The sequence below is a fragment of the Cydia pomonella genome, chromosome 7 (assembly GCF_033807575.1).
Source record: "Cydia pomonella isolate Wapato2018A chromosome 7, ilCydPomo1, whole genome shotgun sequence".
In the NCBI taxonomy this organism is placed as follows: Eukaryota; Metazoa; Arthropoda; class Insecta; order Lepidoptera; family Tortricidae; genus Cydia; species Cydia pomonella.
In genome coordinates, this window is record NC_084709.1 from 16,772,356 (window position 1) to 16,790,995 (window position 18,640).

The 18,640-nt window shown below is 37.1% G+C and overlaps 1 protein-coding gene across 2 annotated transcripts in view; it reads right to left on the bottom strand.

Moving 5' to 3' along the window:
* Window positions 1-18,640, bottom strand: part of LOC133519996 (uncharacterized) — a 185,044-nt gene that overhangs the window by 76,852 nt on the left and 89,552 nt on the right. For both annotated transcript variants that reach the window (XM_061854228.1, XM_061854227.1), the window contains exon 2: window positions 2,574-3,109. In XM_061854228.1, the coding sequence (XP_061710212.1) occupies window positions 2,574-2,833 (260 nt within the window). In that variant the 5' untranslated portion in view covers window positions 2,834-3,109. The remainder of the gene's footprint in view (window positions 1-2,573; window positions 3,110-18,640) is intronic.

Consider the following 18,640-nt stretch of genomic DNA (forward strand, 5'->3'; position numbering starts at 1 on the left):
GCCCTTTAAATGTTCGACACAGTAACGTAATATGCTACTTCTCGCACTAGTGCTATAAAGTAGCCCCATATGTACTGTAAAATAGGTAACGCTACGTTTTGTTTGTACGCTGAAGTAAACCCTTCCATGACATGTTTTAGACACGATACAGTTGGGAATTTTTTTCTCCAAGCAAAAAATTTATCATAGTGTCGGTTATCCATATCCATCTTAGGTCAATATCAATTTTCTAACGGACGGCACCTATCTCGAACGAGGGCTGAGTGCTCTCCCCCGATGCGACCCATAAGTTGGCTCTCTATAACTGCTAAATTAGTTTAAGACAAGATTTTACGTACCATACTCGTAAAACGTCGTCGTCACGTTTTAGTTAATGTTGGCAAGTATCATAACTTTAATTTGAAAGGCTTGCAATTATTATGTATTATTATTTTAGTGTAGTAAATTTCATATACGATACTTAAAAACAATTATGAAATCGGGCTGTAATGCAAATTTTTCGATTTTATAACAGACAATCTGCCATACTATAGCTAAACACCATAGCTTATAGGTACATGCGCCATCAGATACATCGGAGCGGCCAATGTGTTCACAAATATCTGAGCAAAGCCTCATGCACAAGACGTTAAAGGGCATACACATATTTCGCCAAGATGTAAAAAAATAACGTGTCGTGTGCAAAAAACATAAAAAATATTTTTGCCGAATTTGACCAAAATCATACCTATAACATGTTTTGCCCCTTATGACCTCAGGAATGCGTATCTGTCGGGTTTAACCAGCCCACGGTGTATATGTATATTCTCATCCCTTGACATACAGGGTAACATCTATTTAGATATTTAAGAAGCGGGTACTAGGGTTGATTTGCGACAAAAAAGTTTCTATAAACCTGGGTAGTTAAAGGCCATATATTATTGAAATAGGACACAGGATAAAACAATTTTTTTTTTCACAGCAAACAAATTTTAAACATTCCAGTGCTAAATACCAAAATTTTCAAATTTTAGTCTTCATTCTTTAATCCTAGCAATAAAGATAACGAACGCGCTATCAATTATTAACTTACGTAATTTAATTTCCTCGTAAATAGAGTAGATATCTAGCCGCTAGTAGTAGGTAGGCAGGTAGCTAACCAGAAATTGTTTATGGACTTTAAGTAATGCCATGCGTAGATTATTTCTATAAACTTCGTTGGTACATACAGATCAGTGAAATTTAAACTTGATATTGGAATACAATTACGCAATACGCTACAGAGGTACCAGCACAATAATCTTGCAAACCCTTTAGCTTATTGTGTTGAGGCTTGGGGTGTATACGAATTTCCTCAAAAGCCTTTGGCGTCTCTCACAAAGGCCAAATTAATGCCAATCTATATTCACGGGATCAGGATCCTTCTGTGACAGCCTATATAAATGAAACTAACAGCGTATCCTAATTTCAATAGCAGGACATTATTTAGATCTGGATTGGATATGGATCTGATCTAATTCATAAACTGTTATTAAAATTAGAATACGCCTGTATGGCTGTCAGTTAGACGGTAGATCTTAGCTTCATATATACAGGATGTTTATTTAGTCACCTGCAATAATTTACGGGGTTAATATGCAGGTCACAGTGAGTAACTTTTACTATGGGACCAACCCCGAAATCACGAAAAAAAAGAATTTACTCTGTCATAGAAAATGTCAAAGTCAGACAGCCAAAATGTATGGAACAGCCAAAATTTTTTTCGCAATTTCGGGGTTGGTCCAATAGTAAAAGTTGTTCAGTAAGTCCCCCCGCCCCGTAAATTATTGCAGGTGACTAAATAAACAACCTGTACGAGGGTCATTTCTCAAACCAATAATCATTCCCTCTTCATAATATCTCTGCTTTGCCTTAAGGTTCACTAATAAGGAATGCTTTTAAGCATTAAGGCCCCCTTTTGTGTGGTAAGGTTTTTTGTGCAATAAAGATTAAATAAATAAATTATTTCTTCCTGTCATTGTGACATTTCTGTTTGTTGGAAAGAGATAAATTTTTACGGAGGCTTGGTAGAGTTTTCTAATTTTTATGAATAAGGGGGTAGGAGTTTAGTCATAATTATGTGATGCCTCTGGTGTTGCAGGCGTCCATGGGCTGTGGTGACTGCTTACCATCAGGCGGGCCGTATGCTTGTTTGCCACCGACGTGGTATTAAAAAAAATTGTGTACCCACACAACGCATTGCCAAACGACAATAAATAAAAATACTTTTTTTTTATATGCTCAGTATGCCTAGCACAGGACGGGTGTGGCAGGATCTCGCCCGCGCGAGACAGACTATGCTACCCATCCTTTTCTCACTGTGTTCTCACCACGGTTGCATAAAAGACTATTACTCGTAGCTTTTCATATCTTCATAATTAGTTTAAGTTATTTTGTATTTTTTTAGCTATTTTTACATAAATTGTAAATTTTGTCGTGTGGCAATACAGATTTATTTATTTATATTTACGTCTTGATATGTCTTATTTATGAAGGAAATCACGCGTACTCCTTAATGCGCCGCTATCTACGAAAACACAACTTAAATAACTCACCTTTCATCTTCGGGCAACTCGATGTATAGCGGCAGCAGGGTGATATTGCGGAGATGCAGCGGATAGTCGCCGGCGAGGTAGGTCTGCGAGATCTCCGCGAGGCTCTTGTTAAAGGCGCGCACGACGGCGGCGGCCGAGGGCGGCGCGGCGATGCCCACGTAGAAAGCGGCGCGCGCGTCCGCCTGCAGCACGCGCAACTCGCCCGACGCCAGCGCGCATGCGCACAACGCCGCCCACACGGCCCAAGCGCCCGCGCGCATCGCGCCCCCCGCCGCCCGTCTCACCGCCGCGCGCGCCCGGACCGCCGCCCGCGCGCCGCCATGCCCGCCGCCCCACCAACACCATCCACCCTCACACAACTAGTCCCGTATTCAATTGTTCCAACATTTAACACTATCAGCCGATTTCGAGGCCGATTTTAATTTTTTTACTTATAACCACTTTATTCTGGTTTCACTTGAATGGACGGCATTTGATGTTCCGCACAGACACAATTACTTCTGCGAATTTTGGCTGTTGCTCTCAGCAGTTGATATCTGTAACAAGGAATACAAATAGGTACTTTGTTTACAACCAACTGTGAAAATGGCTTCGTAATAAAAATATTACATACAAAATAACCTTTGGTAACCTCTTGTTTTGTAATCTTATATGTATTTGAATTTCTAAGCCGATCCGAGATTAAAAATAGCAATTATATATGGTTAGGTTATGCGTCCAAACCATTTGAACCTTAAATAATGTTACTTAATAAAAAACACACCATTCTGTCATTCGGCCAAAGAATAACAACATTAAATACAACATCTATGGAATCATATTATAATCATTGACCGGTCAAATGAATCACGTTTTTTGTTATTCTTTTTAAAATTGAATGGAATCCAAAACTGAAAGCCAAAAAATATCAGCGACTTGATAGGATTTTGGCAAATGACTAGACGGAAATTAGTTACAGTAGAAATTTCTAGTGACTACCTAAGTACATTGTAACGAAGGATATCTACTTAAGTAGGTTTTGACCAAATTCGTATGACGGATGGAATATACCCTTGTCATAACTCAGACACCCATCGGAGCTAATTGAAAATGACTTGTGTATCCAAGCCATCCGCCTCGATTTTGACAGTTAATTCATTTCAAGCGTCACCTTTATCTGAATGATACCTTTTTAATTTTTTTCTTGTTTCATCTTTAACTTTCTACCTACCTACTTGGCATTGTTCATTCACATCCGTGATGGTATCCTGGAACCTTTATCAAATAAATTGCTTTTTTAATACAGATAGACGTTCGCAGGATAGGAATCACATTTTCGTGGCTAACTAATATCGGTAACCATGGGATTCTATGAAATATTATAGTGGATTGTTAATCAAGGGCTGAAATGATGCCTTTCACCCAAGTTGAACACTCTATATTTCATTTCGAATACGAGGATAGTAAAATACATGTGTTTTGTTATAAACATGGACCAAGTATTATTTTTTATTTCTTGGGGGTACTTTCAAATAACCATTTAGGCAAAAGTTTCGATATTTAATGAAAGGGAAGTTAAATGTCAGAATGCAAAATTATATAATAAATCCACTTAAACCTAATTTCAATTGCTAATTCTAAAAACATGAAAAAATAACGTATCACTTTCGGCTCACTTTTTAGAACAACAATGACCCTCTTTCAGAACATGAAATATGAAAAATTTATATGAATGTGACTGGTAAATTATTAATTTGTAGTTTCGATTGTGTTCTGAAATACGATTAATTATTAATTTCCTTGTATGTTAATAGAATTCAACTTTAATCGAAAGCAGTTAAATAACCGTAGAAAGTCAGTCCTTACTTGCATCAATATAATTCCAATAGCGCTTGAAAGCAGCAACTTTCGTGTTCGTGCTGAGCGCAGCTAACAGCTAACTTTCCCGTCAGTTGCAACATAACCACTACTATTTCCTTTTCAATTCAATAGCTTCTCGTAATTCACAAGCTGCTTTATCCTTCGCCGCAGGGATTTTACGATTAGCGATTCTTTGTCAAAAATCATAAATCGCTAATTCTACTTTATCTCTACTACAATTTTGCCAAGCGTGTTCCTACATATAACATGGGATTTGTCATTTTTACTCTTGTTTATACCGTATCGTATGTCAAAGCGATTTTACAGAAGCAAATAAATACTGCACTTGTCTCCAACGGGCTATAAAAAAGAAACTGGGGGTCTTAACAAGTATTTGTCCCTACCTTGTTAACATTTTATGAAATTAACCCGAACTTAAAAATTTGTAATTTACTTGCTAACAACGTAACAAGTTTTGCCGCTAGCAGGACGCCACACTGCAAAACCTCATTTTTATGGACAACAGGCACCGGGAGAGAAAACTTCGTCTAAATTCCTTGGAAACAAAAACGTTAAACGTACTCAGGTATCTGCAATTTGTTGGGTTTAGCTACTTGGATTTAATTCAGTGTTTTTAATAAAGCCTCACATGTTTTGGGCACGACGAAGCATAAAAAAGAAAAAAACCGGCCAAGAGCATGTCGGGCCACGCTCAGTGTAGGGTTCCGTAGTTACTCTTCCGTCACAATAAGCTAAACTGGAGCTTAAAGTATAGTAAATTGTTAACCAAGGGATGAAACGGTACCTTTCACTCGAGTTAAACAAATAGGCAAATTTGCATAATCAGTACCTAATTAAAGTAAGTCTTTTTACCATGAAGGGAAAACTTATTGCGATAACTCAAAAACAGCTAAACTGATCATGTCCGCTATAGTTTTCATTTAATGTCTTTCTTAAGCTCTACTTCCACGATTTTTTTCATATTTTTTGGACCTATGGTTCAAAAGTTAGAGGGGGGGGACACATTTTTTTTTTCTTTCGGAGCGATTATCTCCGAATATATTCACTTTAGCAAAAAATGTTTCTTGAAAACCCCTATTAGTTTTGAAAGACCTTTCCAACGATACCCCACACTCTAGGGTTGAAGCGAAAAAAAAATTCACCCCCACTTTACGTGTAGGGGAGGTACCCTAAAAAAAATTAAATTCTTAGATTTTATTGTACGACTTTGTCGGCTTTATTGATTTATATAACCATGCCAAATTTCAGCTTTCTAGCACTAACGACCACGGAGCAAAGCCTCGGACAGACAGACAGACAGACAGACAGACAGACAGACAGACAGACAGACAGACAGACAGACAGACGGACATGGCGAAACTATAAGGGTTCCGTTTTATGCCATTTGGCTACGGAACCCTAAAAAAGGAAGCAAATATGATAAATTTTGCATTAAACGATATTTATTCTTACGATAACTTTTGTTTTTCTTGGCCGGGCTTTTGAATACGACCTTGTTCTACGAAAACAAAGAGATTTTATTTTAACTATGTCAAATCAGGACACATCGAAGCCATGCATGCTGTTGACAAAAAAAAAACTCAAATTATATTCAGTTTATATTTGGTTTGGTATTTTTAATAATTTAATTGTACGACGAGGCCAGGGTCGTTGAAAGTTTTTTTTTTTAATAAAACATATTTTTTAAATTATTAAAGTAAGAACATTAAAAACTTGATGCTGATTGAACTTACACTTTAATATTCATTTGGTAGGTTTTAAACAGTACCTAAAATCAATATCTAGGTACTTATACAGATTATATACCTACACAGAATTTCACCATCAGTTAGGTATTAAGCTTTATTATAAGTATTAGAACAAATTAAATTATTTTCAGAAAATATTTTAATTTGTTTTTATTTCAAGTAGTTTATATTTTAAGCTCTTAGAAAAAAAATTGTTTCATGTCTACAGTAATGTTCTCGTACATAATTATCTTATATAACAAGAGCTGAGCAAATTCACCCGGTTCATTACATAAACAGCGATTTCCTCTCATGCTTCCGCGTATTATGCGTTATGAGTACTAGTTAGGAATACAAATACTGCTGAGTATAGTCGCTGTCAGCGCTAATGACGTATCTGTACCCGACTAACCCTTAACAATAAAGTGCTACCATATCCATCTATATTATGTAGCTTTGGATTCCCCTTAACTACTCGTATCTTGTATTGTGCAGAAGACAAAGTTAAAGGTAGATAGACTATACGTATAACAGTCAGTAGATTGTGATATGTTAGAACGGTGTTCTTCTGACATATCAGAAGTGATGGTGCAACACCTAACATTACCCACGGCCCGATTCGAAGAATGAGATACGATAACGATAAGTTCTGGTTTAGATAAGTTCTCATTTAGATATCGTTTTTATGTCGTATTGAATTGACAGAAGCAGCTCGATTTGGGTAACCAATGTCACTTTGACGTTAGAAATATAGTAGATAGATCTTATTGTGATCACAGCGGAATCGAAATAAACGTCAATTTTGACTTGTCGTTTAGTTATCGATCTTATAAAGATCTTTCCAAGATCTTAAACGTGTCTTTATCATTCTTCGAATCGGGCCGCCAGCCAGTGTTGCGTAGACCTAAATGTAGGTAAACGCCGAATACAAACTAATGTTCTTTAAATTTTCGATCTTTACTCAAAAGGCTTGGGTAATTACTAGTTATACCAGGGTAAACTAGAGTCTCATTAAACTTCTAACATTACCCATAACATATATATATACTCAATTACTGGATCGTCAGATGGTGAATGCTTTACATTACGTTTATTTCAAGCTCGTGTGGCTCATAAAATGTTACTTATGCACAATAAAACTTAAAAGCTATAAGCTATGTTAGTAACAATAAACATCTTAACTAAAATCACAATAATTCACCGTTACTGGGCTTGTGAAGCTCACAACAGTGCATAATGTACAGACAGTCAATCCTATCCGCAATCCAATTGTCATAAGTCTCAAAGTGTCTAATTTTATTATCTCTTCAACGTCAAAAACGGACTTTGGTGCATATATATGTTTATAAAAGTGTTTATTTTATAAATGAACAACAATGAACTAAAATCTTAACAACCACATCATGAACTTATACGTATATTATACTGAACTTATAGAGGTTATATTTTCTGGAGGGTCTTTATTTTATAAAATACAGCGACGCCTTTATACCGGTGAGTTACGGTAAACGGTTTTAGTCGACACCTACAATGTACTACAAAAGCACTCTGTTTCATCGTCTGAAGTTAGACGTGGATAAAGAAACGTAAAGTATACATATATTACCAGTACGACATTCCTTTTTTTACCAGACTGCATTAGAAGGGTAATGTTTTTCGAGCGTATGTATGTATTTACCCGACTGTGTTAGAAGGAGACTGATATTTTTCGAGCGCATGTATGTAAGTATGTCCATTTCTTTGGCGCCCCAGCCCAAACGGTAGGTGGTTTTTAGGGTTCCGTACCCAAAGGGTAAAACGGAACTCTATTACTAAGGCTCCGCTGTCCGTCCGTCCGACCATCTGTCCATCTGTCACCAGGCTGTATCTTATGAACCGTGATAGTTAGACAGTTGACATTTTCACAGATGATGTATTTCTGTTGTCGCTATAACAACAAATACTAAGAAGTACGGAACCCTCGGTGGGCGAGTCCAACTCGCACTTGTCCGGTTTTAATAATAATAATAAAATTCTTTATTGTGCACTACTAAAGAAAAGGTCATATTACAAACAAAGACAGAACTTAAATTAATAGGTAACAACAGGCGGACTTATCGCTATGAAGCGATTTTATTGACTGAAGCGTCGTTGAATTCATCAGAATTGTGGTAGTGACATAGGCTATATAAATTTTGAAAATGGCGCCTGCAAATGAATTAAAGCGGGGGGGGGGGGGGGGGGGCGGGGGGGCTATGCTATCTTACCAATCTTGCCATAGCAATATGGGTATCAAATGAAACCTACTTAGTGAAAAGGCCATTTCAAAAATATACGTAGCTACAGTTTTTTGTTTTAACAACATCTATAAGTAATTTAAATTTCTTTTTATTCTGACACATGATTGGCCGCTAAGTATTTTAAATAGTAGGAACGATACAAACGTTTTACATATATGTAGGTATAATCAACATTCTTAAGATGGAAATATATAAAAAAGTTTTCTTGAAAAAGTGACGCCAATTTTAACAAGCATCAAACACATCCTTATTTATATGTTAACAATGGTGTGTTACGATATATACTTCGTGTCATCCACGACGACGCGCAGATTTGTCAAATCAAACCTTTAATAACATGATATTACGAGTCAAGGCACGCGTCCTCGTGAAAGACACGATCTATATTTGACCACTGCATACTCGAGCCCCCAGGCCTTAGCCGGTCGGATGGTAGGCCCGACGGTTTGACGCTGGTGCCTTGGCAGAAAGGAAAGTGCATGCTTTGGGACGCTACATGAGTCAGCACTTTTGCTGCATTGCACATTGGCCGCACTGTGCACTGTAAGGGCAGCAGGGGCAGCTGCTGAAGTGGCAGCGCTGAAAACGAGCGGGGTTGGACGGCTATGTGTGTGTGCCTCTAGCGGTTGAAACGGCTGGCTCTTGGTGCTTAGGGGCTAGAGAGTTCATCAAGGACGTTGGGAACCGTTTACGAAATAGAGGCCTTGATCCCCACTCCGGGACATTCTTGGTGCAGAGGTTATCCATCGCCATCCAACGTGGTAATGCGGCGAGCGTTTTGGGCACCTTTGCGCCTGGGTGGGATTTTTGACTGACGGCTTTATTTTGGATTAGTGTTTTAATTATTTGTTTTATACATTTTTTTGTATTATAATAATTATGTGACTTTAATAATTTATTTCAATGTATTGTTTGACCACTATCTATTTGTTGCTGACTGTACTATGTAGGTGGGTCACGGATGAATCCCAGACGCACTCTTGTTTTATTGGCTATCAGGGTTCCAGCACCCGGTTATTTTAACGATCTGCCGGAAACGGTAAAGCACTGTCGGTTTATTTGCATGCATATCAGATCACGTTAATGGCGCTTCTGTCCTATTTTACATTATATAAAGGAAGTTTCTAAGGCAATTTAATTTGATGAGTTGTCGTTGTAGTTTATTGAGTGTGATTGTCGTTGAAAAGTATAAATTGGAATTGCGAGGACAAAATGATGCTTATTTTTTGTTATTTACTCATTTTAGGGTGAATTCTATAATATAATATGGCTTGTGCGCTCAAATATTATAGAGTCAGTTCAAGCTAAGTTGGTAGCGATTTCGATATCCCAGCCTGGACAAGTGTTTAGTAAACGTCATCATTTAACTGCACAAAATACATCTGCACTGTCTAGGATGTCAAAATCGCTGCCAACTTATCTTGGTCTGAATAATATATCAGTAAAATAGGAAAACTTGTTCGTAGTTTGTTTATGATGTACAACGCCAGTGAATTGAATTGCAAGTTAGACATTAATTATTTAAAATAACGAAGCTTGCCTTTATCCGCAGCCTCTTGGTACCTACGGATGCAGTGTTGCTTTTTGAACCAGTAATATACTGAGATTAGCTTTCACTTTATCCTTTTGTTTTTTGAATGTATGCTTCTGATCTGTTTCTTAACTTAGTTATTATTATTCCATTCTATTTTGCCAGACGTAATATAAAAAGAAAAATAACGTAAAAGGGACAATTATATTTAACTAAGCACTCAATTTCCCAGTCTCTAGGGTAGCAAAAATGCGAACTGATATAAAGTAAATTGTTGGCTTTAGTGAGAATTTCAGTAGTTCATCGTTCAGCCGGGCCGTCCCAGGAGAGCTAGCTAAAAGCGCGACGGCCTACGGCGAATGACAAGCTGCTAAAATGTCTTCCATTATATTTGCCGTTACGAAGTGAGTTGTGGGGAATTGTTTTAGTTTATATCGTAGGGACTGGGAATGATTGAGTGTAATTAAACAGGAATAACCCTTGTCCGACAAATTTTAGGCAGATTCCTTTGGCTTCTTCATAATAACTATTATCGCCATTGTTCCTGACGTTAAGTTGAAAGCCAGTGCAGACTACTCTACTACTATTTGATTTACTACATATCTTGAAATACATATTATATTATTTATAACAAGGGACATAATATATAGGGACTCCTATATACATTTTCAGACATAGCACCAAAATTTGCGGAAGTCTCATTTAAGGGGTACAGGGAAAAAAGTTCCAAATTTAAGATTTATTTTATTGTTAGGTACTAATACTAGCTTACTGTGTAGCTATCTGCTGCGGAAACTCACTTCAACGCACTGGGGCGCTACTGCACACACCCTTCGCACTACTGGCCTGGCACTTTGCTATTCAGCTGGCGAATACGCGTGCCCGGTGTGGCACCGGTCCACCCACGCAGGACAAGTTACCTCGGCACTAAACGACACCTGCCGCATAATCACCGGATGTCTTAAACCAACGCCGCTTAATAAGCTATACCCCCTGGCAGGAATTGCACCCCCGGAAACCCGCAGAGAAGTGGCGTGTATTGTAGCGTTGAAAAATTTAAGCAGGAACAAGACCCAAGGCATCCTCTCCACGGTCACAAGCTACCACCATCTCGTCTAAAGAGCCGTAGGAGCTTTATGCGGTGTACTGCAGCTATCCAGATCCCGCCGTCCCAGAACCGACTTGCCCAATGGGAGAGTACCCGCGCCCCTCCTGACGACTACGTCCGCCCCGCTGAAACGCTTCCGGCTGGGCATAAGCAGCCGTGGCCGACCTGGAAAGCCTTAAACAGATTGCGTTCCCAGGTCGGTCGCAGCAAGGAGAACATGCTGAAGTGGGGCGCCCTAGGCGGCTCAGACACCCAATGCCCATGTGGGATGACTCCCCAAACAATGAAACACATGCTGTCCTGCCCAGCGTGCCCGCATGCCTGCTCTGAGCAGGACCTCCGTGATGCAACGGACAGGGCGATAAATGTCGCTACCTTTTGGTCCCGCACAGTTTGAAAGTCCGAAACCATCGACACGAGAAGAAGAAGAAGACTAGCTTACATAGCAAATTTCAGCTTTCTAGGAATTCAGAAAGTACCCTAAGAGTTTTGATGATAATCAGTGAGTGAGTCAGTGACGAAATCGGTTTTATTAGATGTCAATGAAATCTAAAGTATAAGATCTATGTAATTGAAACGTTCTATGCTTAATAATTCTACTATTGACCCGAGAACTTTGTTTATCAGATATAATCCAAACCCAAGTTACGAGGTTTCAGAAAAACGACGAAGCGCTTCGAGAAAAGGTAGGTAGTGCCCTTACGCTTCACTTGGCTAGGGCACTGCCGTGCCCCAGATGAAACACATGTAGTACAGAAATGTCTCCATTGACAGCAGACAGATCATCTTCATAACCGTTTCATAATAATAAATTAAAATCTGCATCAAGGTAACGGTCTTAAAAATTGACAGTGACATCGCCCATATCCTGCAGTCATATTCCGAATGTAACATTTACTGTCGAAACTTACTCCTTTAGCCCAGAGCATTCACCATGACATTTAACCGAGATGCAATTCAAGTTAACATATTCAAGAAATCAAATTACCTTGTGATGTGTAAGTAATATGATTCCTGTTCGGTTACCACTAGTTTGAGACTAGTCGCGGTAAGGCTTCTTATGGCAATATTTAATGTAAGTTTCGAAGACCAGGTATGTTTATAACCAAGTAAATTACTCAAAATGTTCGAGCGTTGGGAAAGTTCTACCACAACTCTCTGAAACACATTTTCTCGTAATTAATCTTACGTTGTGTAACATTATTTTCCACTTAGTTTCTTTAAGTTATAAAAATGTCTGTACATGACATCTCTTTTATGTATTAAAAGGAAAACCTTTTATGAAAACTCAATTTAGAATTTTTCTAATATCCAATTAATTCGATCAAATCTGTGCGCAGTGCGTGCCATTTTTCTTTCTAGGATCATTTGTACTACAAATAATACTTTTTAACACTGTTAACCTTAATAGTCCCATAGAATGTTGAAAAAAGACCAAAGTTAGTCAATAATATTTATTGATAGGTACTAAAAAGATGAAGATGATTTTGAAAAAATGTGTGTCCCGCCGAGTTTCTTGCCGGTCCATATTGGGATACCCTCAATTGAGGAGAGATTTAAATCTTCTCGGGTCAGAAGTGTAGTTAGAGACAGTGTAGCTTTATTTGATGTTTATGAGCGCATTTTAATATGCCTACTTGAATAATAAACAATCTTTATCTTTATTTTATCTTAATAATGGTAGGTAAAATAAGCTTTCCAAAACTAAACAATTAAGTCTACAGATAGCATGAGTATATGTACCATCAACCGAAAAACCGCAACAATTCATAATTTCTCCATGCAATATCGCAGTTCACTGTACATTTCGTGCACTATTAAATTAAACGCTAACATAATTTAACAGCCTTTAATACACTGTTACATCCTCAAGATTATTTCTTAATGCCAAAAGAGCACTTTCTCATTTTAAATTATCAATTTTCGTTCAGCACATAATTCTCCAAAGTTCCAATATGCGCAAACAGTACCGCAGCAATCATTATCATTAATCTTTCACAAGCATTTACAAACAGGAAAAGTTCCGTCTCAATTTTTTTATAGAATATTTTGTAAGTCGCGTAGTAACTAATTTTACTGGGGTAAAAGTGGACAGTTAATTAAATGTAATTTCTAATTTGAGAGTCTCTGACAAGGTATTCTCTTCTAAATGAAAGGACAGACTTTATTAACTAAAACGGTACTTAATCGTGTTTACTTGAAAAACCGTTTATACCGTTTAACGTTTACGATACCGTTTATCACAATTATTAGTAATATAAACCTTTTTTTTTTACTTAATATTATACCTTATAAAACAAAGTCACCCGCCGCGTCTGTCTGTATGTTAACGATAACAATAAACTTAAAAACTACTGAACGGATATTCTTGCGGTTTTCACATGTCAATAGATTCCTGGGGAAGGTTTATGTGTATATTATTTGTTAAGATTTACCCGTGCGAAGCCGGGTCGGATCGCTAGTACACACAACATGACAGGAAAATTAATTTCATACACATCTTGAAGTTGATCTCGATATTGTATTCTAGTAAATGAAAAAGTCTGGTAAAAGTAGTTTTGCTTCTAAATGAAAACTGTAACCGTTTCTTATACACCTATTCCAAACAAAATGTTTAATGGTTAGTCTCTCTCTAAACGCTAAACTCTAAACACTTTATGTAATATCCAGTATCCCGGGTTAGTATCCAAAAATGTCGTAGTTCGTGTAGTAATCTCATTTTATTTTACGAAGAGAGATTATATAAATCGAGGTTAGGTTAGGTTTACCATAAAAGATCCACTTAAAGTATAATGTTTATCCGGCCGGTCATTATCCCTAATTAATCACACACTCGGACTGACCGCACCCCGATCGTTAGATAACAATGAGATACTTAAGCTTTGGTGATGCGCTCGTGGCCTTGTGCCACCATATTGTTGTATAGGTACGGTCACGTCTGAAAATATCGATACGGACAAAGTGCCAAAAATATGTATACAATACCCTAATATATGGGCCATAAGGTCGTGTATATATATTTTTGGGACTTCGATCGTGTCGATGTTTTCAGACGTGACTCTACCTAATTTGTAAATGGGTCCTCAAAAACTGCTTACATAATTTTTATGGAATACGCGATAGGACGAATAATATAAAATACATTTTTTACTTAGAAAAAAAAAATGTGTAGTTATGTAGACATGCGTGTATATTATGAAAACCATTTTTGTCCTCGTGCGTATTACCTATCTCGTAAAATAATTATTTAAGCTACTACTTTTTTTTTGTCTTTGGATTAAAAAAGCAATCGGTACGTTGAATTTTCTTGCCCCAAAAACAGCATCAAAATTAAATAGCTTTTGGTACTTGAAAGTACAAGTACAACGCACGGTAGGTGCGAGTGGGAGTTTTTTCATGAGCCCTATAAAATAACGAAACTTTTTGGGAATAAGGGTTGGGGGGAAGCAATGGTATTTTTGAATACAAAATAAAATATGAACATATTTTCCTTAATATTTTTGTAATTGACCTAGTCACTAGACTTAAAAAATTCGCACGCTCTTCATATTGGGCATTTTCTATAGTTAATAATAAAAATTATACTTTCAATGTGTCCGGGTTAGCGTTGTTAATAACTATTCCAAATTTCAAATCGATAGCTTAAGTGGTTGTCGAGATATTTAGCGATGTGACAGACAGACAGACGGCCGGACGTAGTCGCGCCATAAGGATTTCTTTTTGTACCTTTTTGGTACGGAACCCTAAAAAGGCAAATAAAATTAAAATATATACATCTCGAAATGAACGTCCTCCTCCTTCATGAGGCAAGAAAAGGTATTTTAAAATAAGTCCATATTAGTTAAACTGTACGAGAAGCTCATTTCGAGAACGGACAGATAACCAAGAATTCGTCCAAATCGCTATCAAAGCAATTATTTTCAGTTAATTAAATTCTTAGCAGACAGCTTTACTTAATCCGGCTTCACTTGAGTCTACAAAAATGCAAAAAATCTACCGACGCCATGAAAACGAAAAACAGCGTTATAGTAAGGGTTAGAGCACTACCATTTTTTTATTTTTCATTTCTCATGCCACTCGTGCTCTAAGAGTGTGTCATTGCTGATCTAAAAAGTGTGCAGAAATTAATAATTTTCTGCTCTATAGCGTTTTATTATGATAAACAATTTTAATTTGGTTTTGAAAGGATCACGTCCTTGATCCCAATATTATCCTGTCAGATAGTTAAGGCGGTTCGCTTTCCATACAAAAAACAATTGCCTTTTATTAAGTCATTACCATTACACACTATTACTACATAAATATGTGCGCATTTATCTACTTTCGAATATTCGTTTGCGCTAAATTGATTGAACTTCGTTTCATACAGAAATCACGCAAAAAACGTTATTTATAGAAAACGAACCACCTTAAAGGATCAGCACTATTGTCTGTTATTTTATTGATCACGACGATATGAAGCCGACGGTTCTGGGTTCAAATCCCGTTAAGGACATTTATTTGTGTGCTGTGATCGCAATCAGATATATTGGAGCGGCCGAAGTGCTCAAAAATATCTGAACAAGCACTTTAACGCCTTAACAATAGAGGCGTGTTCACATATTGGTATATTGGTGAGTGCCTTGCCGCTCGGATATATCTGATGGCGACTATACACTTTCAATTCTGATTATTATCTCCCCAATTATAAGCATATATTGTTCAAGCTTAGTCCTAAAACTATAAACAATTGAATAAATAAAAATATTACACAATAAATTAATATTATAGGAAATTATAACACAAATTCCTTTTTTATTTATTTCTATTTACTCGTTTATTTGTAATTAATATGATTTTGTTTATATGTTTTGACATGTTTTTTCCATGTCCTGGCGTTTGGCCTCTGCTATGAGCCGGACATGTGTTTGAAAATAAATAAATAATAAAAAATTAATAAACCCCACAGTAAGCTCAAGATCACTTGTGTTGTGGATACTCAAACAAGGAATGTCGGCGGCCGATCGCAAAAAAACAGGCAGATCGTAAAACTCCTATTAGGCATATCGCGAAACGTGGAAATCTTTGTCTAGTTCCCTGAGTCGACGGAGCCCGCTACGCGGGTCTCTTATTTCTGAACAGTTTACCTTGCGGGCATCTGAAGTAACCTAACGAACCCATCCTACCTATAGTACAGTCGCCAACAGATATATCGGCGCGGCCAAGGTGCTCACAAATATCTGAACCCGCCTGTAATGTCAAGGCGTTAGAATGCGTGTTCAGATATTTTTGAGCACCTCCACCGCTCCGATATATTTGATGGTGACTGTACCTACCTATCTATTGGTTTAATGTGACTACCGTCATAACATTACAATCTGCCTGATCTTACGATCGGCCGCCGACATATATAAATGTTTAAAAATACATAGAACACACCCAAGACTCAGAAACAATCACAGCACACAAATAAATGTCCTTAACGGGATTTGAACCCAGAACCGTCGGCTTCATATCGTCGTGATCAATAAAATAACAGACAATAGTGCTGATCCTTTAAGGTGGTTCGTTTTCTATAAATAACGTTTTTTGCGTGATTTCTGTATGAAACGAAGTTCAATCAATTTAGCGCAAACGAATATTCGAAAGTAGATAAATGCGCACATATTTATGTAGTAATAGTGTGTAATGGTAATGACTTAATAAAAGGCAATTGTTTTTTGTATGGAAAGCGAACCGCCTTAACTATCTGACAGGATAATATTGGATAAGCTTAATTGGCTTTACGTCACTGCGAACCATTCTCTTTTATTTACCAGCCAGTGTTACAGTGCGAGCCAGATAAATACTTTCTACACATGTGTACTGTGTAGTAGACGGTAGTGTAGTGGGATGTATTTATTGAGATAATGATAGAATACACTCTTTACTTAAACGACGACTTCATATGATTTTGTGATATATTTTTGAGTTGAATAAGAATATAAGGACTACTTCTTAGGTAGGTAGATGTACAGTCACATCTGAAAATATCGATACGAAAAATGTGCCAACAATTGACATACATGACTTTATTGCCTATATATTATGGTAGTGTATACACATTTTTGGCACATTTTTCGTATCGATATTTTTAGACGTGACTGTACATTTAATAATAATCTTCTTTAAATAGTTGAAATTATATACCAATGGTATTATAATATAACAAACTTAAGTAAAACGACGCATTCATAATCGTTCTTGTAACAATTCAGAAAGTATATCTACTATATTCGGATTTTGACAGTATTGTCCCCAAAGTTTCAACCCACGACATGGCGTTCCAAACATGCAGTGCCTAATAATACCGATGCACGTTTATTAGAAAACACAATTCTCCCAATGAGGACGCCACTGGACTGTCGAACAGCCCTAAACTGTAAATCTGACAGAAGCCAGTTACTGTCTATAGGGAAATATATTCAGGTAGCTACCTCCTTGTTAATATCTGCTGAGCCCACTGGCCTTGTTAAGAACAGTGGGCCTTGTTAGCACCACTTAGGACGTTCTTGAACACTTCAATTAGTAGTAAATCTTTGTCGATATTTTAACTAGAGCATCGCCTTCGAGAAATTGTCAGAAAATTGTATTAGTTAGTTATAAAATAAACCAATTAGCGTTTGAAACGTGGTTTTAATGATGCAATTAAAAATACCTATTCACGTTGCCATTCGTGAGGATAAAATGAATAAAATATTTATGCGCTATTCATTGAAAACTGCCGACGGCTACTTTTTATAATGTTTTTAGCTTAGTTGTTGACGAGTGATGAGTGAACATAGTGCTCATTTAATATTTCACGTCACTTAATGCACTCATTTATGAACTGAATTTTAATATTATTTTTATTACTACATATAAACAAATAAATACCTGACAGCATTAATTTAGTTGAATACATATAATGATATTTATAATCTTAAATTTTCGTTGGCAATAGGTTAGGGAATGCATCTAAATTCTTGCATTGATTTCAGCCTGATAAAGTATTTGCTCATACCGATGTCCGAGTAATACTCACGTGAGGATAAATAAGTTCAATTGTGCAGTAATTATTAAAATTGATGAAACCAATATAAAAGTTGCGTCATGAAAAGGAACCTTTCTTTGTATTCAATACTAACCCAGAAAATTTGGTTATATATTGAATCGTAAAACTAGTTTATCGAAAGTTTTATCGCCACTAAAGCCAGACATCTTCATAGTTATCGCAGATCGCAGGTGGCTTTTACGAAGCAACGTCGATGCAGCACAATGGTGTCTCCGCTTGACAAGTCACAATGCCCGCGCATCCTCGATGCACGCTGTGTTGAGCACGAACCTCACGTGAGACAATGACTAGTCTAGAATGATGTTGCGGGGAGAAATAATGCTAAGAGAAAGGGGAAAACTTTATTCTTTTCTTTTAAAGTAAGTATTCAACCCTTTGTCAGATGTTATATTTTAGAGTCGTTGAAATTTCAACTTTCTATAAATTAAATTAATTTCAAATAGACATTCTCGCTGCGTGAGGTTGCCAGACGAATGTTTCATACTATAAT